Source organism: Natator depressus, chromosome 23 (genome assembly GCF_965152275.1).
Source record: "Natator depressus isolate rNatDep1 chromosome 23, rNatDep2.hap1, whole genome shotgun sequence".
Classification (NCBI taxonomy): domain Eukaryota; kingdom Metazoa; phylum Chordata; order Testudines; family Cheloniidae; genus Natator; species Natator depressus.
In genome coordinates, this window is record NC_134256.1 from 6,166,470 (window position 1) to 6,193,153 (window position 26,684).

At 62.5% G+C, this 26,684-nt stretch overlaps 1 protein-coding gene across 5 annotated transcripts; it reads left to right on the forward strand.

Moving 5' to 3' along the window:
- Window positions 1-2,918: 2,918 nt before the first annotated feature.
- Window positions 2,919-26,175, forward strand: GPR4 (G protein-coupled receptor 4). 5 transcript variants are annotated; one of them, XM_074937204.1, is made up of 3 exons: window positions 2,919-3,435; window positions 3,505-4,630; window positions 24,507-26,175. In XM_074937204.1, the coding sequence occupies exon 3, from the start codon at window positions 24,801-24,803 to the stop codon at window positions 25,902-25,904; it is 1,104 nt and encodes a 367-aa protein (XP_074793305.1). In that variant the 5' UTR covers window positions 2,919-3,435; window positions 3,505-4,630; window positions 24,507-24,800; the 3' UTR covers window positions 25,905-26,175. The 5 variants fall into 5 exon arrangements, with proteins under 5 accessions (XP_074793305.1, XP_074793303.1, XP_074793304.1 ...); XM_074937203.1 differs by lacking the exon at window positions 2,919-3,435 and adding an exon at window positions 14,924-15,081 and having other exon boundaries at window positions 4,612-4,630; XM_074937202.1 differs by having other exon boundaries at window positions 2,919-4,630.
- Window positions 26,176-26,684: the final 509 nt, after the last annotated feature.

Genomic DNA, 26,684 nt, shown 5'->3' on the forward strand with positions numbered 1-26,684 from the left:
AAAGAGCATGTTTCCACCAGCGAATTCAAGAACGAGGGGAAAATGTTGAATGTTTTATAAGAGCTCTGCATGTGTTGACTGAAAACTGTAATTTTCAGAATGAAAAACATGAAAATATCAGAGCCCGGCTGGTTAGTGGACAAAAACGGACAAAAATCAAAAACAGACTGACCCCCTACGCACAGCTAAGCAGTGTGCAGGAGCAACGTGAAAAACCTGAAACTTGCATAAAAGCTGCAAACAGCATGAAGGTTAAAAATAACTGTCGTAAGATCTCTGACGCTAAAAGGGACAAATTCCAGGCAACAATGGCCCGAGGTGTGGAAAAAGCCATAGCCCAACAGATGGATGTATCGCCAAAGGCACAGGTTATAAAAAGTGTGCAAACTAGCGACGTTTGTCAGCCATTTGCTGTGCCGAAGCAATATTCCAGACAATCACAGGTGGTTGTTTCTGGGATCTATCACATGTGAGGACAGAACCTTCCCAGAGAGTGAAACTGAATATTCATGGCAAGGCTATTGACTTTAAAACTGACTCAGGAGCTGACGTCAGTCATCTCAGAAGGAGCTCACAGTCACCTCCAACGTCTCCCGGAGCTGGGATCACCTGACGCAGCCCTGAGTAGCCCTGGAGGGATCCTGAACTTCAGGGGCCACTTCACCACAGAAACAACTTCCAAGGACAAAAGCTTTGCATTCGGAGTGCATATGACCAAAGAACCACGGAGCGACCGTTCTCTCAGCCACAGTGCAGCAGCCAGGATGGGCCTAGTGAGACAGGTGGAAGAACTCAATGGGACCCAAGAAGCCGGCGGTGCCAAGGGGCCATGGACTGTCCACTTTTCACTACGAGCTAGGCCCCCTGCCCCTCCTCTTCCTTCTGAGACCCCGCCCCATGGCCAGGCCAGAAGTGAAGCCTGACTCAAGGAGCCTGGGCAGCTGTGGGAAGCTGTGGACCCTCCACCTGCTCTGGGTGGAGGGACTAGGGGCCAGGGACACGGGCCAGGGGTTGTTCTTGAGGCCCCCACCCCGGTTCTGGCTTCCAGCTTATCCAGGGGACGTGGCCTCGGGGGAAGAGGAGGGGCAGCAGGGCCCCCCACTTTTAGGCAGAATCTGTCATCCTGATGGTACCTTTGGACTTCTGAAAGGAGATCAAGCACCAATCACCTGAAGAGACAGTGCTGAGCCATATAGCCTGCACACACCTCCTAGCCCATTACTTCATCAAGCAGGCACTGAGTTAAAAAGAAGGGAGCAGATTGGCATAATGGTGTGTGCCCCCATGGTACCAGCTATATGGGGAAAAAACAAATCTGTTCTTGGTGAAGCCATTGTGAGAGGAAGATGTAGCTTCCCCTCACTGGATGACTTCCTCTGCAAAGTGGCAGGAGCTGCAGTATTCTCCCAGCTCAAGTGGATTTTGGCAAATTCTTTTAGCCGAGGAGAGTTCTAAATTGACAACATGGATCGCAGCCTTTGGGAGATTTTGCTTTTGAAGGTTACCTTTCCGGATTATCAGTGCACCTGAAATTTTCCAAAGAAAGATGGCGGAACTGCTAATGAACACAAATGGACCTGCAGTTTGCATAGACAATATTCTGATATGTGGATCTTTGACGGAAGAACGCAACAAAACCCTCAACAAATTCCTAGCCCTCCTCGGCTAGTCTGGACTGATGCTACGCAAGGAAAAGTGCAATTTCTGCCTACCCCAAATTGAGATTTTGGCACAGACAATAAAGAATGGAATCAGCCCGAGCCCTGAGAAAGTAAAAGCAATTTGAGAACGGAATGCACCAAGGAATGGAACCAGGAGTGAGACATGTATTGGGGATGGTAAATTACCTTGGTTGCTACCTACAAGACCTTTCTACAGTGACAAAACCCTGGAATGAACTGTTACGGTGCAACTCATCTTGGCTATGGAGGCCAATCAGGAAACTGGCTTCTGAAAGGTGAAAGAACTGATCGCAACAGCTCCAGCTCTCCAGTCCTACAAGATGAACAAACCCACACTGGGCAGTGTGGTCACAAGCAGCTGGGGCCTAGGAGGTGAATTGTGGCAACAACATGGCTCGGGGTGGAAGCCAACCGTGTTTTGCTCTCGCACCCTGCCACAAGCAGAAGAGCGACGTGCACCGATGGAACGGGAGTGCCTGGCAAGCGTATGGGCAGGTGAGACCTTTCACAGAGATCTGCGTGGACAGGATTCCTTTCACTGATAACAGACCATAACCCACTGGTAACCCTCATCAACGGGAAAGACCTGGATCAAGCTGAGATGCCAATGTCTATTGCTAAAGTTAATGTGATTTAATCCAGTTGTTAACTATGTTCCGGGGGAAAATCATAGAATATCAGGGTTGGAAGGGACCTCAGGAGGTATCTAGTCCAACCCCCTGCTCAAAGCAGGACCAATCCCCAATTTTTGCCCCAGATCCCTAAATGGCCCCCTCAAGGATTGAACTCTCAACCCTGGGTTTAGCAGGCCAATACTCAAACCACTGAACTATCCCTCCCCCAGCTGGTAGTGGAGACTGTCACGGAGCCCGGCATCTCACTCAGCTACTCGTGAGCTGGAAGAGGAGATCAGGGTGTATGTGGATGCTGTGGACACAGACGCACCGGTGCATAGGTGCTGACTTTCTAATGTGCCGGGAGGTGCTCCCGCACAGCTCCACCTCAGGCCCCGGCCCTGGCCCCCCTCCTCCCAAAGCCCCACCCCCACCCTACCTCTTCCTGCCCCATCTCTTCCTGCCCCGCCTCTTCTCACCCCATTCTGCCCCCTCCCCCGAGTGCACCCGGCCCTTGCTCCTTCCCTCCTCCCCCAGCGCCTCCTGCACACTGCAGAACAGCTGATCCGCGGGAGGTGCTGGGGGAGGGAGAGGTGCTCATAGGGGGGCTGCCGTGGGTGCAGCCCATGTTTCCGTGGGTGCTCCAGACCAGTGTCAGAAAAGAGACGACTCCAGCTATAGAAAGCCACCGTGACAGACACGCAACTTCAGGAAGTTCTAAATCACGTGAGGCACGGTTGGCCCAGGTGTCTAAAGGGCACCAAGGAACTGCTTTGCCGTGCATGGACGATCAGGCAAGTCAAATGGACTCATGATTAAAGGCAATTGCAGCGGAATTCGAAATGAAATGAGAGGAGAAATGCTAAACCTCAACCCTGAAGGACATCAAGGATTATCTGAATGTCATGAACGGGCCAACCGGTCAGTACGGTGGCTGGGCATTAGCAAGGACCTAAAGAAATAGCGTGTCTGCCTGTGAACATGGCAGAACGAACAGACCAACCCAACCCAAAGAACCTTGAATAACAACACCACTACCCCGGACAGGCCTTGGAAAAGACTAGCTGCCGATTCAGAGACATCATTATCCGGTCATCAATTCCAGGTAAAAGGAAGTAATGTACTGAAAGACATAACATGTTGCAGTGTTATCGAGAAGCCGGTGTACACTTTTGCTCACTCTCGTACTGAAGGACAGCTAGTAACAGACCTGGCCCACAATTCACTGCAGCAGAATTTAAGTCATTCTGAACGAAATATGATTTTGACCACATTCTTAGCATACCCACAAGCGAATGGAGAGGCTGAGAGCGCTGTGCAGACAGCCAAGGACATCCTACACCATTCCTTGTTCTTCAACCCTAATAGCAGCTACTGGCTGATGGGGAGACAGCTGATCCAGTTCTGGAAAAGAATCTTTCTCCAAAGTCACCAGACACGAAGAGACTAGTAGCCAAATCGCATAAAAAGGCAAAAAAAAAAAAAAGCTTATGAACTCTTTTATAAGAGACGTCACTCATTAGAGACCTGCCCAGTGTAGAACCCGGTGACTGTGTTCAGGTCAAACTGGACGGAGAAAAAAACTGACAACTCCCATTGTCATAAAGACAAAGAATTCAGGGCCCGGATTGAACATGATGGAGACCAATAGTGGAGAGGTCAACAGAAACCATCACCATCGACAGCAAGAGCGATCGGCAGAACAATGTGGATAAAAAGATCTAGATAAGTTCATGGAGGATAGGTCCATCAATGGCTATTAGCCAGGATGGGCAGGGACGGTGTCCCTAGCCTCTGTTTGCCAGAAGCTGGGAACGGGTGACAGGGGATGGATCACTTCGTGATGACCTGTTCTGTTCACTCCCTCTGGGGCACCTGGCATTGGCCACTGTCAGAAGACAGGACGCTGGGCTAGATGGACCCTTGGTCTGACCCAGTCTGGCCGTTCTTATGTTCTAAACTCTACTGATGGCAGCTGCAGAACAAGACGACGATGCTTCAAGGATCCCAAACCGACCACAGCCCGCCTTTGCAACCGATGGCCACGTGGCCAAGCCGTTACGCGCTCGGGTCGTGTAATTAGAAAACCAGCACGATTCAGAGACACGTGGCAGACTTGAGCCACAGTGAACTTCACAGACAGCGTGAAAATAGAGCGGATGGTAGGAAGGTGGAACTTAAAGGAGGAGATGTCAGGGCAGCCATGAAAATCACGTCACACACTGTGAAATCTGGTCTCCGGCTGCCCAGCTCTGAAGGCAGAGCGGAGAGCAGCGGCTGCTGGCCGCGTGGCCAGCTCCAAAGGCAGTACCGCCCGACAGCACCGGCACAGAAGTAAGGGTGGAAATACCGCCACCCCCCTACGAAAGGTTTGCCGGTCCCCTTTTGGGTCAGAGCCCCCTGCGGTGACATCACACCTTTTTCATGGGTTGATCACACGTTCGCGAAATTTGCAATTTATGTCACGACCAACCTGCAGAAAAAGGGTGATTTCTCCACGACCTAATCGACCCCAGTATGGGATGTTAAAATGTATTGCGCAGCTCAGCCACTAGGTGGCGCCGAGTGCCACAGGCCGTATTGTAGGGAACCCCAGCGGAGCGTTTCAGGGGAACCTCCGGGGGCGTCCCTCTGGCAAGGCAGCTCCGGGGCCAGGGCCAGGACCCTGCAGGCTAGTGCCAGCCCAGCGATCTGTCATGTCAAGAAGTACATGGCACAGGGTGATTCCCGGCTGGATCTGCTCCCCATTGGGGAGCGATGGGGCCCCCAGCCCTTCCCCTGGGGGCGATTTCTGGCCAGGGCCTCAGGGCTCTCTGCCCAAGATGGTCCCTTGCCAGGCTGGGTGGCAGGGCCCCGGCACGGTTCCATGTCAATGGGCAGGAAACACATGCTGGGATCACGGTGAATGGGGGGCGGGAGGGGAGAGGGGATCCCCTGACCCAGCCCCCAGGCCTGTGCTCAGCACTGGAGGGGCTGGACAGGCAGGAGCTGGCTGGGGAGGGGATTCCAGCCCCTGGAGCAGCTGGGGAATGGAGCAGGCCCGAAGCAGGTGCTTCCCCCAGCCAGGCACAGTCCCACCAGCAGCGGAAGGGGAGGATGGGTCAGTCCCCCCGGCCTTGTCTGCAGAGGGTCCAGCCACGCTGCTGGAGCCAGCCCAGTGCCAGCGCTCTGCACTGGGGCACGCAGCGAGCAGGGCTGGAGTAGCCACCCCGACGCAGCGTGTCCCTGCTGGGCCCGCATCGCTCCAGGTCCGGCACGGCCTGCAGCCCGCACGTGGAGCAGAGCCCGGCTCAGCACAGGCTCTGGGAACTGTGCCCCCACTGGGCCCCCGCCCCGCTCCCCGCCACCCAGCGCCCCCCGCTGAACCCCCAACCGGCTCCCCGCCGCCCAGCGCCCCCCGCTGAGCCCCCGCCCGGCTCCCCGCCGCCCAGCGCCCCCTGCTGAGCCCCTGCCCCGCTCCCCGCAGCCCAGCTCCCCCCGCTGAGCCCCCGCCCCACTCCCCGCAGCCCAGCGCCCCCCGCTGAGCCCCCGCCCCGCTCCCCACAGCCCAGCGCCCCCCGCTGAGCCCCCGCCCGGCTCCCCGCTGCCCAGCGCCCCCTGCTGAGCCCCCGCCCGGCTCCCCACAGCCCAGCGCCCCCCGCTGAGCCCCCACCCTGCTCCCCACAGCCCAGCGCCCCCCGTTGAGCCCCCGCCCCGTTCCCCACAGCCCAGCGCCCCCCGCTGAGCCCCCGCCCGGCTCCCCGCCGCCCAGCGCCCCCCGCTGAGCCCCTGCCCCGCTCCCCACAGACCAGCGCCCCCTGCTGAGCCCCCGCCCGGCTCCCCACAGACCAGCGCCCCCCGCTGAGCCCCTGCCCCGCTCCCCACAGCCCAGTGCCCCCTGCTGAGCCCGCGCCCCACTCCCCGCAGCCCAGGCCCCAGCACCGCACTGACTATGGAGGCAACGCACCCCTGGCTACGTCACTCGCCCGGCTCTGCCGCACTCTGTGGTTTCCAGGGAGGCGCGTCCTTTGCCCCCTTGTCACTTCCAGGCCGGGAACAATCTACTCATTGTTGCAGAAACTTTGTTTATAGATACTTTATGAGCTGGAGGAAATGAATCCTCCGTGACCCGACGGCTCATTACCCGGCCTCCAGCCCAAGCCCCTCTCACCCACCATCAAGGTTCCTGCTGCACTGCTGAGCACTGACCAGCTCATGGCACAGGGGGCATGGTGGAGGCGGGGGGCTGCAGGCGGGAACATGTTTGTCTTGTTGACCATGGGGAAATGATGTACGTGCGGTTAACGAAGACTCCTGGCAGCGGGTAGGGGTCTAGTGGTCAGAGGAGGGGGTCTGGGCACCAGGATTCCTGGGTTCTATACCTGACTCGAGGAGGGAAGTGTTCTGTAGTGGTTGGAGCAGGGGGGCCGGGACTCCTGGATTCTATCCTTGACTATCACTGACTCCCAGTGTAGCCTTGGGACCCTCCTAGCACATGTGTGTGTGAGGGGGTGAAGCTGGTTTCCTTCCTGTCCCCACAGCTCTGGGGCTCCTTGGCTGAGAAGAGGGAACAGCCCCCCCATGGCAGCTGCTTTTCTGAGAGACTACCTCCCATGAGGGGGGGGGGAGATCGGGGTTACTAAGGCGACAGAGGGTCTGCCTGTCAGAATGACTCAGTCCCCTAATTTACATAGCCCCACCCCTTCAATCAGTGGGCGGGGCCATGGCAGGTAAATCCATCAGTTGAGCAGTGGGAGAGAGACCCCACCTTCCTCTAGGGCTGGGGCAAGAGGGTCAGTTCCCTCCCCACAGGGCTCTGGCAGCAGCATGGTTAACCCAGCCTCCTTGGGCAGCACTAGGCAGAGACCATGGCTGTCCCCAGAGGCTGCGATGGGTTAGTGCTATGGATGGGACCCAGGCAGGGGTTGGGGGAACAGCCTGCTCCTCACAGCCTGGCACAGAGAGGGTTAATTCCTGGAGCCTGCAGAGCAAGGGTTCATCCCAGGACAGGTTGCTTGGCAGATTGGAGCTTAATCCCTTCTCCTCAAAGTTCAAACCCCATGCCTGGCGCTGAGGGGGTTAAACTTGATGGTGGCGTCGGAAGCCTGGCACTGCAGCGGTTAACCCTGCCCAGCTCCAGGAGACTGGTGCCAGGAGGATTAACTCCCCAAGGATGGGCTACTTCGCAGGACAGAAGCCCTGAGTTCATCCCTGTATGAACTAGGGCCAAGCTCACCATCCCATGGTAATTCCCCTCCTTGATACCGACATACCCCATCTTTCCCATTCGCATGTGGCCAGCTTCAGCTGCCAGGCATCAGCTTGTGTTCCACCTGGCTCGGCTAGACTGAAGAACCCAGGGTTAAATATTTGTGTCCCTCCCCCCCCAAGGGGTACTTAGAGACTGCGACCAAGTTGCCCCTTCATCTTCTCTCTGTTAAACTGAAGAGCTGGAGCTCCTGGTGTCTCTCACTGCAAGGCAGGTTTTCCAAGCCTTTGATCATTCTGGTGGCTCTTCTCTTCTATCTCTTTATCAACGTCCTTCTTGAACTGTGGGCGCCACCACTGGGCACAGGATCCCAGTCACGCCAACTGCAGAGGGAAAATCACCTCTCTGCTCCGTATGCATCCCAGAATCCTGTTAACTCTTTTGGCCCCAGCATCGCCCTGGCTCAGCTGATTGTCCACCACGATCCCCAAATCTTTGTCAGTCGCCGCTTCCCAGGATAGAGTCCCCCGTCAGGTAGGTATGGCCTATCACCGTTGTCCCTGGGTGGATCCATTTATATTTAGCCATATTCATTGCTTGCACCCCGTTGACCAAGCGGTCCAGACTGCTCTGTATCAGTGACCGGCAGACGGACACTATTTCCCCAAGCTTTGCGCCATCTGCCGACGTGATCACTGGTGACTTTATCTTTTCTTTCAGTGCTCTGATAAAAATGTTAAATAGCTTAGGGCCAAGAACAGGACCCCACTTGATACCCACCTGCTAAGTGACAATTCCCCATTTACAGTTACATTTTGAGGCCTGTCGGTTAGCCTGGGTTTAAGCCATTTAATGGTCCCCATGTTCATTTTATATTGTTCTAGTTTTTTAATCAAACTGCCAGATGCCTTACTGACATCTAAGGATATGACATCAACACTGTTACCTTTGTCAGTCAAACTTGTGATTTTGTTTTTAAAAAAGATATCAAATTAGCTTGACAGGATCCATGATCCATGTTGATTGGTATTAATTACATCACCTTCCTTTTATTCTTTATTAATAGGGTCCTGGATCAGCTGCTCCATTATCTTGCCTGGGATCGGTGTCAGGCTGACAAACCGATAACTACCCAGGTCATCTCACTTGCCCTTTTTAAATATTGGCACAAGATTCACTTTCTTCCAGTCACCTGGAACTTCCCCAGTGCTCCAAGACATACTGAAAATCCACATTAATGGCCCAGCAGGCTCCTCAGCCAACTCTTCTTAAACTCTTGGATGATATCCAGACTTGCTGATGTAAAAATTTCTCACTTTAGTAAGTGCTATTTAAATTACTCATTGGCACAGGAAGCTGACACCACATGGGTTAGATCACTTCAAATTGGGGAGGTTGGCACAGAAAAGGATAACCCTGGTCCAGACCAGGGAAGCTGGTATGGAAGTAGTTAACCTGGCTCGCTGAGGAGGACTCCAGGAGTTAAATCCACTTGCTTACTCGGGGAGGCTGGCTGTGAAGGAGGTTGATCCTGCTGGTGCTGGGAGTTTGGCACTGCAGGGGTCAACCTCGTTCGGGAAGGCTGGCAGTGAAGAGGTTAACACCACTCGCTGGGGAGGCTGACAGTGAAATGGTTAACCCCGCTTGTTGGGAGTCTGGTGCTGAAGGGGTTAATCACGTTTCCTCGCCATGCTTGTGCTGAAGGGGTTAAACCCGCTCACGGGGGGGGGGAAGCGCTGCAGGGGTTCACACTGCTCATCAGGGGCTGTCGCTGCAGGAGTCAACCCACTTGTTGGGGAGCTCGGCAACACGGGTTAACCCGGCTGACGGGGAGTCCAGCAGTGAAGGGGTTAACCCGCTGGAGGGAGGCTGGCAGAGAAGGGGTTAGCCTGCTGGCGGGGGATCGGCAGTTCAAGGGTTAACCTGCTTGTGAGGCCAGTAGCGCAGGGGTTAACCCGCCGGCGGGGGGGGGGGGATCCGGCAGCGCAGGGGTTCACCCGCCGGCCGGGGGGGGGGATCCGGCAGCGCAGGGGTTCACCCGCCGGCCGGGGGGGGGGATCCGGCAGCGCAGGGGTTCACCAGCCGGCTGCGGGGGGGGGGGATCCGGCAGTACAGGGGTTAACCCGCGGGGGGGGGGGAAGCCGGTAGCTCAGGGGTTCATCCGCCGGCGGGGGGAGGGGATCCAGCAGTACAGGGGTTAACCCGCCGCGGGGGGAGCCGGCAGTACAGGGGTTCACCCGCCGGCTGCGGGGGGGGGGGATCCGGCAGTACAGGGGTTCACCCGCCGGTGGGGAGTTGTCTGGCAGTACAGGGGTTCACCCGCCGGCTGCGGGGGGGGGGATCCGGCAGTACAGGGGTTCACCCGCCGGGGGGGGTCCGGCAGCGCAGGGGTTAACCCGCCGGCTGCGGGGGGGGGATCCGGCAGTACAGGGGTTAACCCGCCGGTGGGGAGTTGTCTGGCAGTACAGGGGTTCACCCGCCGGCTGCGGGGGGGGGGGGATCCGGCAGTACAGGGGTTAACCCGCCGGGGGGTGGGGAAGCCGGTAGCTCAGGGGTTCATCCGCCGGCGGGGGGAGGGGATCCAGCAGTACAGGGGTTCACCCGCCGGCGGGGGGGGGAGCTGGTAGCTCAGGGGTTCACCCGCCGGGGGGGGGGGTCCGGCAGCGCAGGGGTTAACCCGCCGGCGGGGCCGGGCTGAGGCTGCGGCTCCTTCCCTGGGTCCTTCAGTCGCGCGGAGCCGGCGCCTCTGGACGCCGCCCGGACCCGCTGCTGCCCCAGGATTGACCCACGGAGGGCGAGGGGCTGGGCTGGCACGAGGGGCCCCATGGCACCAGGCGGAGACGGCCCAGCTGGGGGTTACGGACCCTGCCCCCTGCGCCCCACCCCCCGGTGACCCTCTGTCCTGGGAGTCCTGCACGGTGAGACCACGTCACGGGCTGATGGGGGCGCTGACATGTGGGGCTGAGGGTGCCCAGGAGGGGGGCACAGGGTGGGGGTGCTGACATGTGGGGCTGGGGGTGCCTGGGTGTGGGCATGGGGGGGGAGAAAGGGGTGTCAAGACATTGGGTTCAGGGGAGATCAGAGCCCTGCACCGTGTGGGGATGGCCGGGGGGCAGGGAGTTGGGGAATTGTCCTGGGAGGGCAAAGTCCCCCCTGCCCTCCTCCCGCTCTGTGCCCCCCTCCTGCCCCCAGGAGATCCCCTCCCTCCAGGGTACCCCTGCTCCCCCTGCCCCTCAGGATACCCCCATGCTCTCACCTGCCCTTTCATGCCCCCACCCATCAGTCCATCTCCCCTGGGGCAGGTGTCCTTCTTGGCTCCTGAATAGGGCAGAACCCGCCACTTTGGGAAGGGAGTTGGTGGGGCTGGGCCAGGTGTCCCCTCCTGGGCTCTGGGGGTTGCCCCATGGCTCAGTCGTCTGCCGGTTTAACCCCTCCCAGAACCTGTCGGGCTAAAGGCTCGGAGCCAGGTTTGGGGCAGCATCGCCCCCTGCTGGTCAGGTGACCCCGACTCCCCGGGAGTAAGGGGCACTGGCAGTGATAGGGGGAGCCTAGGGCTGGGGTTGCAGGGTCTGCAGGTCGGGAGTGAGGGGCACTGGCAGAGATGGGGGAGCCCAGGGCTGGGGTAGCAGGGGCTGCGGGGCACTTGCAGTGATGGGGTGGGAGCTGTCCTGCCCCATGTAGCTGATATGACTTTGGGTGGAGCCATTCAGAAGAGCGGGAGGGGTTGGGAGGCAGCTGGCAGGTCGAGTCGGGGTCTCACTGGGGGCGGTCACAGGGTGTAAGGCCGGGTGGGGAGGAGCAGTGGCACCATCTGAGAGTGCTGCCCGCTGCAGGGCGAGCGCCCGGCGCTGGGCGGTAGGCAGCCACGCCCAGGATCTCACCCCCGCAGACATCCCCAGCGGGCTCTGGCCTGAGGGGCCGCAGGGAAATGAGGCCAGTTTTTGTGTTGAGCCCCAGACAGGGAACAACACTGGGTCCTGGCCCGTGTGCCATGACAAACGGCCAGCTCTGCCAGGGGCCTGGCACCGGAGTCCTGGCGCCAAAGCCTTGGTGTGTGGGGCCCAGAGTTCTCCCTGCGGAGTTCTCTGCAGCTCGCCCAGCGACGGTGGCCGTGCCGCACTATAACGCCGGCACTCAGAGCAGGCGTCCATGGCTGGGCTCCCTCCTGCACTGGCCTGCCCCCCGGGCAGGAGCTGGGGGACGTGGGTTGTAACTTGACTCAGCTCTGCAGGGGAGACAAGGGGCCGGGAGGGGTGCACAGGACAGGAACCAAGGAGGCACTGACAGCCCCTAGCACATGTGCCAGGCCCCAAGGGCAGCATAGCCCATGGGCAGAGATGCTGGGGGAGGGCGTCACTCACCGCGCGAAGCAGCAGAGGAGCCCAGCAGGGAGGAGTATCTGGGTCATTGGGGGAAACTGAGGCACCAAGCCGAGGGGCAGGGGCTGGCCCCGGCCCCAGCCCACAGAGCCAGGGACATGGCTGGGAACAGGACCCAGGAGGGACTCTGGTTGGGAGGGGACCCTGGGCTCAGGTCCCATTGCCAGGGTTCCCCTCCCTGCCAGCGCAGATCCCAGGACTTGTCTCCGCCGACATTGGTGCCAGGAGGCAGTGACCCAGCACCTGGGGGGTTCGGGAGAAGCTAGCTGCCCCCAAACCCCACCTCAGGCTCTGACCCCCAGCCCCCGCAGGGAGCTCTGGTAGCCCCAAACCCCCCAGCCTCTGGGCTCTGACCCCCAGCCCCTTCAGGGAGCTCTGCCAGCCCCCCCCCCCGACCTCAGGCTCTGACCCCCGGCCCTTGCAGGGAGCACTGCCAGCCCCACTGCCAGCCTCTGACCCCCAGCCCCTTCAGGGAGCTCTGCCAGTCCCTCCCTGCAGCCTCAGCCCCTGGGCTCTGACCTCCAGCCCCTTGCAGAAAGCTCTGCCAGTCCCTGGGCTCTGACCCCTAACCCTCCCCCATGCTGGGAGCTCTGCCAGCCCCCCCAAGACCCAGCTCCTGGGCACTGCCTGCCCGGTGGCTGTTCAGAGGCAGCACCCATAGCCCCCACCTCTCCCCATAATCCCGCTGCCAGGGGCTGGTCAGAGCAGGGCTTGGTCGCCCAAGGGGCTGGGATGACATCTGGGCACAGGGCCTGGGCCGTTGGGGTCTGTCGGGGGCCTGGCTGGTCTTAGCCCCTCATCCCCATTGTGGGGCATGGTCAGGGCTGACCCATGGGGGGAGGGGGCATGTCCCCTCCCCTCCCCGTGGCAGAACTGCCCACGGTGACGTCGCCTGAGACAAACTAATTTGCCGACTTGTTCCCCATAGCTCTGAACCTGCTGCCTGGAGCCAGCTGCCCCCTGGGGAATATTAACCTCTAGGGTGCCAGCCGCGGCTCAGCGGCGAGGCCTCGGAGCCTGGGCATTGGCAGCGCCCTGGGCGAGGGCTGGAATCCCCCCAAGGGGGTTGTCCTGTCCCCGGCCAGGGCCCTGCTGCCAGCCCCACGGCTCCCCCTCCCGGCAGGCAGGGGAGGGGCCAAGGCGCTCCTGGGGCACAGGGCCAGGTTGGCAGCAATGCACTCTTGGAAGCTATCCCACAATTCCCAGCTTCGCTCTCAACAGCACTGGGGTGCAGATGATTTCGCACAGGCCCCAGGGCATTGTGGGATAGCAGTGGGGTGCGGCACGGGCCCCAGGGCATTGTGGAGTGTGGCACAGGCCCCAGGGCATTGTGGGATAGCAGTGGGGAGTGGCATGGGCCCCAGGGCATTGTGGGGAGTGGCATGGGCCCCAGGGCATTGTGGGATAGCTGTGGGGTGCAGCATGGGCCCCAAGGCATTGTGGGATAGCTGTGGAAGGACCACTAGAGCCATTCCTAGAGCACCCCCGATGCCAGTCTGCCTGGTTCCCCCCCACACACACCCGTGCCCCTGGCCGGCGGAGCTGGGGCAGGGCTAGGAGCCAAGTTTACAGTCATGGGCCGCCCGTTGGGCTTGGACTGACACGCCGAGACTCTTGCGTGGTTTTTGCAGGGCAGCAGTTGGCCCGTGGCAATGAGGCCCATCGTGCGGGTAGCACACAGCCCTGCTGCCCTCTGCCTGGAGCAGAGCTGGGCGGGTCAGGTTGCGATGGCGGGGGGCTGTGTGTCGGGATTGAGGGGCACCCGTGTGGGGAGGGGTCACAGCAGGAGACTAGATAGTTTGGCACAATTGGAGTTGATCTGCCCACCCCCATCTCTTGCCTCCCAGCTTCCGGAAAGTGATTCCTGAGAGTCCCCTGCGATAGCCTCATGCAGGGACTGGGGTAGCTGGGGGCTCCTCGCAGGCCAACTCCTGCCCCACTCCCCACAGCACCCCCTGCTGGCAGAGGCCAGGCCTGGCATAGCCGCAAGCTCCCCTGCCCAGATTCCAAGGACAGGCTGGTGCAGCTCTGTCCTGGTGCGTGGCCGCCGGGGCCCAGCTGGGCTGCAGCGCGAGACCCTGGCACATCCGGCCGCACAGACGGGCAAGCAGGTTATAAATAGCCCCACACTGGGGTAATCGAATTGGGCTGCGAGCACAGGCTGCCGCAAGTGCACCAGCTGGGGGGCTGGTCCCGGCTGGGCCAGGCCGGGGGAACACTTTAACCCCTTCACGCCTGGGACTGCTTGCATGCTCAGAGGAGAGGGGGGTGGGACCCCAGTCCTCACCGCCAGAGGGCAGGAGGGGGACTCAGATGCTGGGGATACCAGCAGAGGCCCAGTTCATGCCCGTGGGGTGTGTGTGTGACAGGGTGGATCTGGCTGGCTGGGGTTGGCTGGGGGGTTAGGTCGGGGGTAGCTGTGGGGGGAATGAGGGGGCTGGGGAGGGGAGTCGCTGTGTGGTATATGGGGGGCTGGGGAAGGGGTGGCCGTGGGGGGATATGGGGCTGGGGAGGGGGCTGGGAGGGTGAGTTGGCATGGGGAGGGGGTGGCTGTGTGGGGGATGAGGGGGCTGGAGGGTGGGGGTGGCTGTGTGGTATATGGGGGACTGGGGAAGGGGTGGCCGTGCAGGCGGATAGGGGGCTGGGAGAGTGAGTTGGCATGGGGAGGAGGTGGCTGTCCGGGGAATGAGGGGCTGTGGAGGGGGCTGGGAAGGTGGGCTGGCATGAGGAGGGGGTGGCTGTGGGGGGCAATCAGGGGCTTGGGGAGGGAGCGTCTCTCCCTCAGGCCCATCTGCGTGGGCAGCAGGTGGGCAGCGGGCCCTGGGCTGGGCTAATGTCATTGCAGCTGGTAATGGGCAGACAGAGGAGCCCTGAGCGGGGGAGGGAAAGGGGGGCTGGGGCTGGACACGCTGCCTCCCTCTGGGCCCCCACCCTCAGGGCGCTGAAACCTACCGGGGATGGCCTTGGGGGCCCGCTGCTGGGGGGCTGAGGACAGGAGCCCCCTACCCTGGGGCGATGCCCCCCAGGATCTCATCCACTGTCTCTCTCTCTCTGTGTCAGGCAGCGTCCCTCGTCCTCGCACCATCCCGCCTCCCTTGGGACCTTGTGGCCCCGCTGACAGGCCAGTCGGCAGGACCCTCCGGGTGAGCCCACGGGGCAGGGGCCCCCCCTTCCTTCCCCACACACTTCAGGCTCCGGGACGCTGTGCTCAGGGCAGGGTAATGTTAGCTCTGCTCAATGGTACTGGCACAAATACCAGTGGGGCTGCGGGTCGGGAGTGAGGGGCGCTGGCTGGGTTGGGAGGATCCCAGGGCTGGGCCAGCCGGGGGCTGTGGGTCGGGAGTGAGGGGCACTGGCTGGGTTGGGGGGAGCCCAGGGCTGGGCCAGCCGGGGGCTGCAGGTCGGGAGTGAGGTGCACTGGCTGGGTTGGGAGGATCCCAGGGCTGGGCCAGCTGTGGGCTGTGGATCGGGAGTGAGGGGCGCTGGCTGGGTTGGGGGGAGCCCAGGGCTGGGCCAGCTGGGGGCTGTGGGTCGGGAGTGAGGGGCGCTGGCTGGGTTGGGGGGAGCCCAGGGCTGGGCCAGCCGGGGGCTGCAGGTCGGGAGTGAGGTGCACTGGCTGGGTTGGGAGGATCCCAGGGCTGGGCCAGCTGGGGGCTGTGGATCGGGAGTGAGGGGCGCTGGCTGGGTTGGGGGGAGCCCAGGGCTGGGCCAGCTGGGGGCTGTGGGTCGGGGGTGAGGGGCGCTGGCTGGGTTGGGGGGAGCCCAGGGCTGGGCCAGCTGGGGGTTGTGGGTCGGGAGTGAGGGGCGCTGGCTGGGTTGCGGGGAGCCCAGGGCTGGGTTAGCAGGGGGCTGTGGGTCAGAAGTGAGGGGCATCATACAGTCCTACTGGCCCAGCCACAGCTCCCGGCTGAGCCGTCGTGCCCCTGGTTTCATCCGAAGGAAAGGGCCCCCTGGAAGCTGTGGGGCAGGTCCCTGGGCCTGCTCCCAGGCATGGCACCAGGCCCTCTCTGGCCATGCCAATGCGCTGCCCGCTGGATCTCATGAAATGGTGGGGAGACGGGGCCCAACATGCCGCATGATGGGGAGGGGCCCACAGTGACCAGGATATGGCCCCAGGTGTCGGGTGGCCCAGCCCCCCTTCCCCAGCCCGGCGCCGCTTGCCAGCTGGTTACACAGTAACGAGGCTCTGCCGGCATCACTAACACACCACAGCTCCGGCCTCACCCGGCTCACACAGCGCTGCTCGGCCCTGCCAGGCTCCCGCTCGGGGAGGGGAACGGGGCTTACTGGGTATTGCTGGGGGCTGGGAGCCAGGACTCCTGGGTTCTATCCCCAGCTCTGAGAGGGGAGTGGGGTCTAGTGGTCAGAGCAGGGGGCTGGGAGCCAGGACTTTTCGGTTCTACCCCCAGTTCTGAGAAGAGAGTGGGGTGTAGTGGGGATTGCTCGGTTCTGGGAGCCAGGACTCCTGGGTTCCATTCCAATGGCTCCGAACGACTCCCCATAGACTTCGGTTACGTCCCTTCCACTCTCTGTGTTCCAGGCCACTTGGCCTGTGGGGCTGGACTGGGCAGAGTCCATCCAGCCGAGTCTCTGGAGGGACGAATTCCTGGGCTCCTGCGAGTGGGGCAGGCCTGGGTTAGCGCTTTCGCTGGAACAATGGGGCAGGTGGTCCCCAGCTGGAGAGCAGGCCTGGGGGGCAGAGCGGGGGCCGCAAGTTCTGGCTTGTCCTGGGAGCCCAGAGGCTTCCATCCTCAAGCAGCTTCCTGGCTAGCCCAGCCCAGAGCCGCCAGCTTCCTGCTTCCTCTGGGTGACCTGAGAAGGGGCAGAGCCAGCCAGGGCCCCCCTCAATGCTCCCCAGTGCTCAGCCACCTCCCTTCTACCATCAGCTGTGTGGGAGGAGGGGAGGTGTCGGGCTGCTGAGGGGCAGGGAGTGTCAGGCAGCGGGGAGGTGAAGGGGGTGGGGAGCGTCAGGCAGCCGGGTGTGTGTGTGTGTGGGGGGGGGGGTTGGCAATAGGGGGTGGGGTGAGAGTCAGGCAGCCAGGGGTGTGGGGGGGGTGTTGGACAGTGGGGTGGGGTGAGAGTCAGGCAGCCGGGGGAGTGGGGGGGTGTTGGACACTGGCGGGTGGGGAGTGTCGGGCAGCCGGGGGAGTGGGGGGGTGTTGGACACTGGCGGGTGGGGAGTGTCGGGCAGCCAGGGGAGTGGGGGGATGTTGGGTAGTGGGGGGTGGGGAGTGTCAGGCAGCCGGGGAAGTGGGGGGGTGTTGGACACTGGCGGGTGAGGAGTGTCGGGCAGCCGGCGGAGTGGTGAGGTGTTGGGTAATGGGGGGTGGGGAGTGTCGGGCAGCCGGGGGAGTGGGGGGATGTTGGACACTGGCGGGTGGGGAGTGTCAGGCAGCCAGGGGAGTGTCAGGCAGCTGATGGAGTGGGGGGTGTTGGGTAGTGGGGGGTGGGGAGTGTCGGGCAGCCGGGGGAGTGGGGGGGGTGTTGGGTAGTGGGGGGTGGGGAGGTCGGGCAGCCAGGGGAGTGGGGGGGTGTTGGACACTGGCGGGTGGGGAGTGTCAGGCAGCCGGAGGAGTGGGGGGTGTTGGACACTGGCAGGTGGGGAGTGTCGGGCAGCCGGGGGAGTGGGGGGATGTTGGGTAGTGGGGGGTGGGGAGTGTCAGGCAGCCGGGGGAGTGAGGGGGTGTTGGACACTGGCGGGTGAGGAGTGTCGGGCAGCCGGGGGAGTGGGGGGGTGTTGGACACTGGCGGGTGAGGAGTGTTGGGCAGCCGGGGGGAGTGGGGGGATGTTGGACACTGGGGTGGTGGGGGGTGTCAGGCAGCCGGGGGAGTGGGGTTGGGGGGTTGGGCAGTGGGGTGGCGGGATGGGTCTGACTGGGAAGGAAGTGGACAAGTGGCCAGTTTCCTCCCAACCCTGGAAAGTCCCAAAATCTCCAAGGAAGGCGGCGGTCGGGGGTGGGGGGAGAACCAGAATTCTGGAGCAGCAGCTCAGTTACCCCCTCCTCCACAGGGCTGGGGGCTGGATAAGGGTGCGGCCAGACCAGAGCCCCCAGCCCTGCGGTTCCCCGTCCTACAGCCTCCAATGGCCAAGCCCTGCATCCCACAGCTTCCCTCCCCACTGGCCAGGCCTAAGCCGGGTCGCTGGGGTCAAGGGCAGAAGGTACATATCGGCCCCTAGCTCAACCCAAGGGCACTCCCTGCCTTCACCCCAGGTGTCCCTGGCAATGTTCCCAGGGAGTTTCCCACCCAGCAGGGTCCCCCTTTGTCCCACAGGGCTGCCCCCAATGCCCAGGTGGGGGCATCAGGACCCAGGCGTCCTAGCCCCAAGATGCGGTCCCTCCTCAGAAATGGGTCAGGGCTCCCCATCTCCTCCAGTCAGCCCAGAGCCAAACCATGGACCTCACTGGCCCCATGGCCAATCCACCCCTCAGGAGCTGTGTGCCTGGGGCAAGCCAAGTGCACTGTGGGCCATTCCCTCCTCCCCTTGTGTGGGGGCAGGCCAGGTGCATTGTGGGCCATTCCCTCGTGCGGGTGGGGGAGGGGGGAGGCCAGGTGCATTATAAGATATTCCCTCCTCCCTTCATGTGGTGATGAGCCAGGTGCATTGTGGGATATTCCCTTGTCCCTTCGTGAGGGGGCAGGCCAGGTGCACTGTGGGCGCTTCCCTCGTGCCCGGGAGGCCAGGTGCATTGTGGGATATCCCCTTCATTGCTCTTGTGCCCAGGGCCCCCAGCCCTCCCGAGGAGGCCTCTATATCTGGATATCCGCGTTCTATCCCCAAACCCGTTTACAACCCTTGTTAGTGGCGTTGGGGCTGCAGCCCCTAGGGGGGTCTGGCCATGAGATAGGGGGATTGTTACGTTAACAGCCCAGCTGGCACCAGGGCCTGAGCCCAGGGATGAAGCCCAGGGGGCACCTGCTCCAGCCAGTGGGTGAGGGGTGAAGCATTTTCCTTTGTTTCAGTAAAAATTCGGTGTTTTTATTGGAATCTGACCAGCAGCTTCCCTGAGGCCCAATCACCAGGTCCTTTTAGAGACACCCCAACCCACTGGGTGCCCCTCTCCTCCCTGAGCTGGGACTAGAACCCAGAAGTCCTGACTCCCAGACCCCCCAGCTCTAACCACTCACTTTAACCCCCCTGCTTGCTTTATGCCACAGGAGTTTGGGAGCCATGACTCCTGGTTTCTAACCCAGCTCTGTCACCCACTCACTTGATGCGGATCCCTTCCTGCCAATCAGTGCCTCAGTTTCCCCATCTGTGATGTGTGGAGAAGGACGCTGCCCCCCTGCCTGAGTTTGGGTACTCTAAGATCCCCCGCTGGAGGAGGCCAGCCTGGCCAAGATCCCAGCCTGCCCTACCGCAAGGCCCCAAACAATGGGAGCAAAAGCCCCGCAGCCCAGCCCCACAGCCAGTAACCGGGATCAAAGGTACAGGGTGTGCGGGGATGGCGCTATCTAATCAGGCATGAATTGCGATGCAAATAAAGCGCCCATTGCCAGGGAACTGGGTCTGGCCTTGGTTGGCAATAAGAGGGCTGGGACTGGGGGCAGGGACAGATGGAACCACCCCTTCCCCTCACCCTGGTGCTGCTGACCCCTGATCCCCACCAGTCTTCACCCTCTGGTCACTCCATGCTATGAGGAGGGGAATTTCCCCTTCCCAGCCAAGCCAGGTCCATTGGCTTGTGCCCCCCCCCCCCCAGTGCAGATGCTCTCAGACATGAGCTCTCTGTCCTTAGCCCCAGCCAAAGGAGCCAGGTCATGCCACTAATTTTTATTCTATCAACCCTGGGTGGGGATAGAACCTGGCACCGAGGAGCTGCCAGCTGGCAGCAGTAGTGGGCTGTTACCCACCCCAGGGAGTGGCCTGGGGCTGCCGGGCCCTTGGAGAGGAGCCAGGACAGAACCATCAGGGCTGTTGTTGGGATGGGGGGGTGGCGAGGGGCTCTGGCAGGATTGGGCCCCGCTGGGGGTGTGTGGGGCTCTGGCGGGATCAGGCCCCGTTGGGGGGGGATCCGGGGCTCTGGCAGGATTGGGCCCCATTGGGGGGGCTCTGGCGGGATCAGGCCCTGTTGGGGGGTATGGGGGGGCTCTGGCAGGATCGGGCCCCGTTAGGGGGGATCTGGCAGGATCGGGCCCTATGGGGAGGATGTAGGGCTCTGGTGGGATCGAGCCCCGCTGGGGGGGGTGCAAGGCTCTGGTGGGATCAGGTCCCTTGGGGGCAGTACGAGGCTCTGGCAGGATTGGGCCATGTTGCGGGGGGCTCCATCGGGATCAGGCCCCATGGGGAGGATGCAGGGCTCTGGCAGGATAGGGCCCCGTTGGGGGAGCTCCAGTGGGATTGGTCCCGGCACTGGCGCTCTGGGGCCAGGGGGTCCCGTTGGGGCTGCGCTGGGCCCTGGCATCTCGTCTCACGCGGCCGCTGGCTCGCTTGCCTTTGCCCTTTGGCGCCCGGCAGGGGCGTTCCGGGCCGGCCGGGGGGATTAGTGGATTAGAGGCCTTGAAAGGTCGCGCTCACCTGCCTGTGGCTGCTGGCCCCAGCCAGCGCCACTGGGCCCCTTGCGCTTGGCCTCAGCCAGCCCCGCCCTCCTGGCCCCCAGCCATCACCCCCCAGCCTCCTGGCCCCCGGCCACCACCCTCCAGCCTCCTGGCCCCCAGCCCCTGCCCCCAGCCATCACCCCCCAGCCTCCTGGCCCCCGGCCACCACCCTCCAGCCTCCTGGCCCCCAGCCCCTGCCCCCAGCCATCACCCTCCAGCCTCTTGGCCCCAGCCCCTGCCCCCAGCCATCACCCTCCAGCCGGCCCCCACCCTGCCTGGCCCCCTGGGTCCCAGCCTCCACCCACCACTCTCCAGTCCCCCCCCCCCACTTCCAGCCAGCTCCGGCCCCAGCCTCCTGGCCCTCATCAACACCCCTCATTCTCCCAGCCATCACCCCCCAAATCCCTGGCCTAGTCCCCAGCCTGATGCCCCACCCCCTCTCAGCTCCCATCTATTGCCCCTCCTGACTCCTGGCCTCCAGCCTCCCCCGCCGGCTTCCAGCCATCGCCCCTCCCAGCTCAGCCCCTGGCCCCACCCTCGGGTGAAATTCACTTCCCCTTACATTAACTCCTTCTCCTGCCTTGATTCTGAACAGGCCGGAGCCTCCCAGCAGAGCTCTTTGCAGCCTTAACTCTGCCCTGGGCACCATCCCCAGCCGACCTTAACTTTGCCCGTCCCACTCCACTCTTACTTCTGCCCCTTTGCCCCCCTGGTTCCACCCTTAACTCTGCCCCCTGGCAGCTGGCACCTTCCCCAACTGACCTTATCTGCCCCTTCTCCCCGCTCCATCCCACCCTTAACTCTGCCCCCTTCACTCCCCTCCCTGTCACCCCTTGACTCTGCCCCTTCACACACCCCCACCCTTGACTCTGCCCCGGCACTGTCCTGTCAGTTGGACACGCTGTGGTGACATGGCTCCTGGTTTCTGGCTGGTGCTGCTGCCTCGCGGGGTGCCCCCACCCAAGGCGCAGTCAGGTGCCAGCGGAGGGGGATCTGGAGCAGGGTGGGGGTGTCGGGGTGCCTGGGGGTGCCAGGGCCCCGGGGAGGCAGGAAGCCATCGGGAGGGCAGCCCCACACTGCGCCCAGCTAATCCGTGCTAAAGATGCTCGTGCCCATGGTCAGTGGTTCCGGTTTTCCTCCAGCAGCCACACAAGCTGCACCTGATCAGTCCCGGTGGCTCCCCCCCCCACAGTAAGGGGGAGCTGTGGGCAGGGAGAGCCTGGCTGGGGGGAGGACGCTGACTGGTGGAGGGGGAGGGAAGCTGGGGATGCTGATGTTACTGGGTGACAGGTGGTGCTGGCTTGGGGGGGGAACTGGCAGGGGCAGGGGGGGACTCAAGCTGGGGGTCTGTCTGGAAGGTGGCTTGGGGGGAGGAGGAGCTGGTGGGACACGGGGGTTGGCAGGGGTGAGGGGTTCTGGTGAGGGACAGGGGGCTGGCTGGGGGGTTTCGTGGGGCAGGGGGGAATCTAGCTGTGGATTTAGGGAGATCTGGCAGGGGCAGAGGGGGGCTGGCTGGAGGCAAACTATGGGGTGGGGGGATCAGGCTAGTGGGGGCAGGGGCATCTGGCTGAGGATTTGGGGGGTCTGGTGCAGGGCCGGGGGTCTGGCTGTAGGATTGAGGGGGTATGGCAGGGTCAGAGAGGGCGCTGGCTGGGGGGAAGAGGCAGTTGGCTGAGGGTTTAGGGGGGTCTGGGAGGGGGTCTGGCTGGGGGGCAGGGGGAGGTTGGCTAGCGGGTGAGGGTCTGGCTCGGATCCCCGGCCCCAGCCACGCTCCGGGATCCCGTGCAGTGATCAGGTCATTAGCTGCCAGGCCACTGAGGAGAAAGGAGGAGCGGGGAGGCGCCACAGCCAGGGGGGGCAGACGTTTGAGTCGTGCCCGGCCCCAGCCCTGCCCCTCTGTTTGGCCCCGGCGTGGGCTTGCCATCACCTGCCCCAGTGCCCCTCCCCTGCCTCAGTTTCCCCTCCATGGCTCACGGGACGCCCCCAGCCCCGAGAGCGACTGGCCTCCGGCCTGGCCCCGACCACAGCTGGGACACGGGACAGGCCCAGACCCGCTAGTGCCATGTGGCAGCAGCCCGGCTTGTGGGCCCAGCGAGCGGGTGCCATGCTGGGGCTGCTGCGCCATCCAGCCTGCCCTGCGGGGGTGCGCTCCCAGCACAGCCAGGGGGCTGGCGGCTGGCCAGCCTCCCACCCTGGCAGCCGGGTCACGCTGACCCATGGACCGTCCTGCCACGCTCGCTCCCAGGCTGTGTGTGAATGGGCCATGGGCCAAGGGGGCCGGTTGCAGCCTGAGCCCTGGACGTCGCTGCATTCCTGCTTGTGTAAATAAACCCGGGAGGGCTCCACCACAGATCTGCTTCCGAATGGAGAGTGGCTCTGAGGCTGGGGCCCTGCAGTGCCAGGCAGGGCTCGGCTTTGTTATTGTAGGGTCTTCCACGAGTGCTGGGCTCCATGCTGCTCTGTTATTGTTGGGTCTCTTGGGAGCACTGATTGGTTATGGTCGTGTGTCCCACGAGTGCTGGGCTCTGCTATGGTTTGTTATTGTAGGGTCTCTCAGGGGCGCTGGGCTCCACACTGGTCTGTTATTGTCGGGTCTCTCGGAAGCGCTGGTGTCATGGATCCACAGGGTCGGGGCTATGCCCAGCTTTGGAACAGTCTCTGGGAAGCCCCATCAGTGCACCAGAGCCCCTGGGGGTCTCACTCTTCCTCCGGGGCAGGCCCCACGGCTTCATGGCCTCTCTAGGCTGGACCTCTGGGCTGCCAGCCCCCTACTTCCCTTTGTGAGCTCCGCTCAGCAAGACCCACTGAGTCAGGCCCCTGGGGGAGACTCGTACAGACTTGGGGAGCAACGGGCCAGCCCAGAACCCTGGCCCTTTGCCCGCCCCGGTCCAATTCAGGTGTGTGCCCCCGGCTGCTTCCTGCAGCCCACACTTCACCCCTCCCCGCCCCAGTCCAGTGTCCCCCAGCTGGGCAAACCCGGCCAGCATCCCACCAAGAGGGGCCAACCTTGGTGGTCAGTCGCAAGGTGTCAAAGTCCCGGTGACTGGGTTTGCCATTGTCTTCATGGATTCTCCACTGACATGGGGATTAAGGCCCATGTAGTCCCAGCCAGCTGGGTGCCGCTCAGACCTGGGTTTTAGCCTGCCCAGGGAGCCAACAGACCTCCATACCCTCCCCACTCCCCCCTCCCCCAACTAGGTAACAATGCAGTTATAGGGAAACTGAGGCACACAGAGGCTTCATAAAATATTACAAAATTCCCACTTCATCACAGCTGGACTCTGTGCTGGTCCGTTATTGTTGGGTCTCTCAGGACTGCTGGGCTCTGTGCTGGTCTGTTATTGTAGGGTCTCTCAGGAGCACTGGGCTCTGCACAGATCTATTATTATAGGGTCTCTCAGGAATGCTGGACATGGTGCTGGTTTGTTATTGTAGGGTCTTAAGTGTCTGCCTGTGGGGTAGCCATACCAGTGCAGTGCAGGGGACGACCCTGGGGGTTGGCTGTGGGATAGCGGGTAGGGGATCTGCTCAGAGACTCCCAGGTAGATCTGGGGCGTGGGGGGTGGGCAGGCAGTGACTAGTGCGGGGCACATGCCAATTACCAGGCAGAATCACGCGTGACCTGGGAACCCCCAGCGTGGGGGGTCAGGGCTGCCAGAGTGGGGGTGAGGCATTTCCCAGAGCAGGGCAGGCTGACCTCTCCCATGCACAGGAGGGCTGGTAGGGGTGGGGACCCTCGGGCATGGGGCACAGTGCAGCCTGACCCTCACTTCCTGGTCAGGGTCTGGAACCCGCTGGGGATGGCTGGTCAGGGGGCTATCGGGGGTCATTGACAGGGGGTGGGGAGCTGGAGTAAGGCCCTATGAGGGGAGGATGTGGGCAGCTGGTGATGGTTAGGGGGTCATGTGGGGGGGTGGCTGGGGGCAAGGGGTCTGGGGGGGCCAGGAAGCTGGCTGGGGGGTCATGTGGGGGGCTGCAGACAGGATCCCCTGGGGGGCTTGGCAGGGGGTGTTGAGTGAGGGGCCATGGGGAGCTGGCTGGGGCTATGTGGGGCTGCACATGCCCTGGTTGGTACTCCCCCTAACTCTCTCTCCTCCTTTCCCAGGTGCTGTGTCCCAGGCTCCCCACCCGTGGGGCAGGCAGCTCCTCTGACCCCCTGGATCATCCCTGCCAGCTAGACCTCCCACGAGCACCCAGGGCTGCTTCTCTGAGGAGGGCGGATGGGGTTGGGGTGAGGGGGCCCCACAGCAGGGCCCAGCCTGGGGCTATGGAGACCCTGCCCCAGTGCCACCCCCGCAGGACGATCCGCTTGGTCCTGTGGGAATTGCAGGCCCTGCTCTGAGCGGAGCCCCCCCACGCCCGCCGGACTCTCCACGCCGGGGACCCGCTGGCACTGAGAATGTGCAACACCACCCTGGTGAGCTGCAACGTGGATTCCAAGATCGACCACCTCTTCCCCCCCACGCTGTACATCATGGTCATCACCATGGGGCTGCCCACCAACTGCATGGCCCTGTGGGCCGCCTACCTGCAGGTCCGGCAGCACAATGAGCTGGGCATCTACCTGCTCAACCTGTCCGTGGCCGACCTGCTCTACATCGCCACCCTGCCCCTGTGGATCGACTACTTCCTGCACTATGACAACTGGATCCACGGGCAGGAGTCCTGCAAGCTCTTCGGCTTCGTCTTCTACACCAACATCTACATCAGCATCGCCTTCCTGTGCTGCATCTCCGTGGACCGCTACCTGGCCGTGGCCCACCCGCTGCGCTTCGCCAAGGTGCGCCGGGTCAAGACGGCCGTGGCGGTGAGTGCCGTGGTCTGGGCCATCGAGATCGGGGCCAACTCGGCCCCGCTCTTCCACAACGAGCTCTTCCACGATCGCTACAACCACACCTTCTGCTTCGAGAAGTACCCCATGGAGGAGTGGGTGGCCTGGATGAACCTCTACCGGGTCTTCATCGGCTTCCTCTTCCCCTGGGTGCTCATGCTCTTCTCCTACCAGGGCATCCTGCGGGCCGTGCGTGGCAACGTCTCCACCGAGCAGCAGGAGAAAGCCAAGATCAAGCGGCTGGCCCTCAGCCTCATCGCCATCCTCCTCTTCTGCTTCGCCCCCTACCATGTCATCCTGCTCTCCCGCAGCGCCGTCTACCTCAGCAAGCCCTGCGATTGCAGCTTCGAGGAGAAGGTCTTCATGGCCTACCACAGCTCGCTGGCCTTCACCAGCCTCAACTGCGTGGCCGACCCCATCCTGTACTGCTTCGTCAACGAGGGGGCCCGCAGCGACGTGGCCAAGGCCCTGTCCACCCTGCTGCGCTTCCTCACCAGCTCCAAGCCCCAGGAGATGGCCACTGCCTCGCTCACCCTGGACACCCCTCTCTCCTCCAAGAAGAGCAGCTTCTGCCGGCTCCCCATGCTCCCCCAGCCCCCGCCCCCGCCCCCGCCCCCCCTGGGCCCACCTGACGAGGAGCTGCAGATGAAGATCTTGACTTTCAACCCATGAGCGCTCCCCAGTCAGCACCACGGCCCTGGATGCAAACGAGATGTAAATACAGTATTGTTCTTAATGATAATAATGCAGGGGCCCAGTGCGGTACGGCCATGCCCAGTGAGGCCCCGGGGGGACGGCGCGGGAGGGGGCTGCTTGGCCTGACGGGGGCTCTGCCAGGACTGCCGGACACCTGGGTGCTGCAGGCACGTGAGAAAGGGGGAATGGCCGAATTATGGCTAGGTCCTGGGCAGGCTAGAGGAGTGTCAGGGTAGACAGATGGACAGACAGAGAGGTGTGGTGGGGGGGAGGATGGAGGGATGATACAAACGGATGTTTGGTGATGGATGACTGTATGGGATAGACAGATTGACAGAGGTGTGTGTATAGGGATGGATGATGCAGGGTGTGTATGGCAATGGATGGAGGGGTGGGGGGGGCTGGAGGCATGGATATGTGGGGCTGGAGCAATGGATGGAGGGGTATATATAAGGCTGGGTTGACCCAGAGGCTGTGAAGAACGATGGGTGGACAGAGCCACTGGATAGACGGAGGGTGTGACTGGGGATGGATGGATGGATGGAGAGTGTGACTGGGACTGGATGGTGTCACTGGGATGGGGGGTTGGAGGGTGTGACTGGGGCTGGATGGCTGGAGGATGTGACTGGGGATGGATGGTGTCACTGGGATGGGGAGGGTTGGAGGGTGTGACTGGGGATGGATGGTGTGACGGGATTGATGGATGGAGGGTGTGACTGGGGATGGGGCGGGATGGAGGGTGTGACTGGGGCTCGA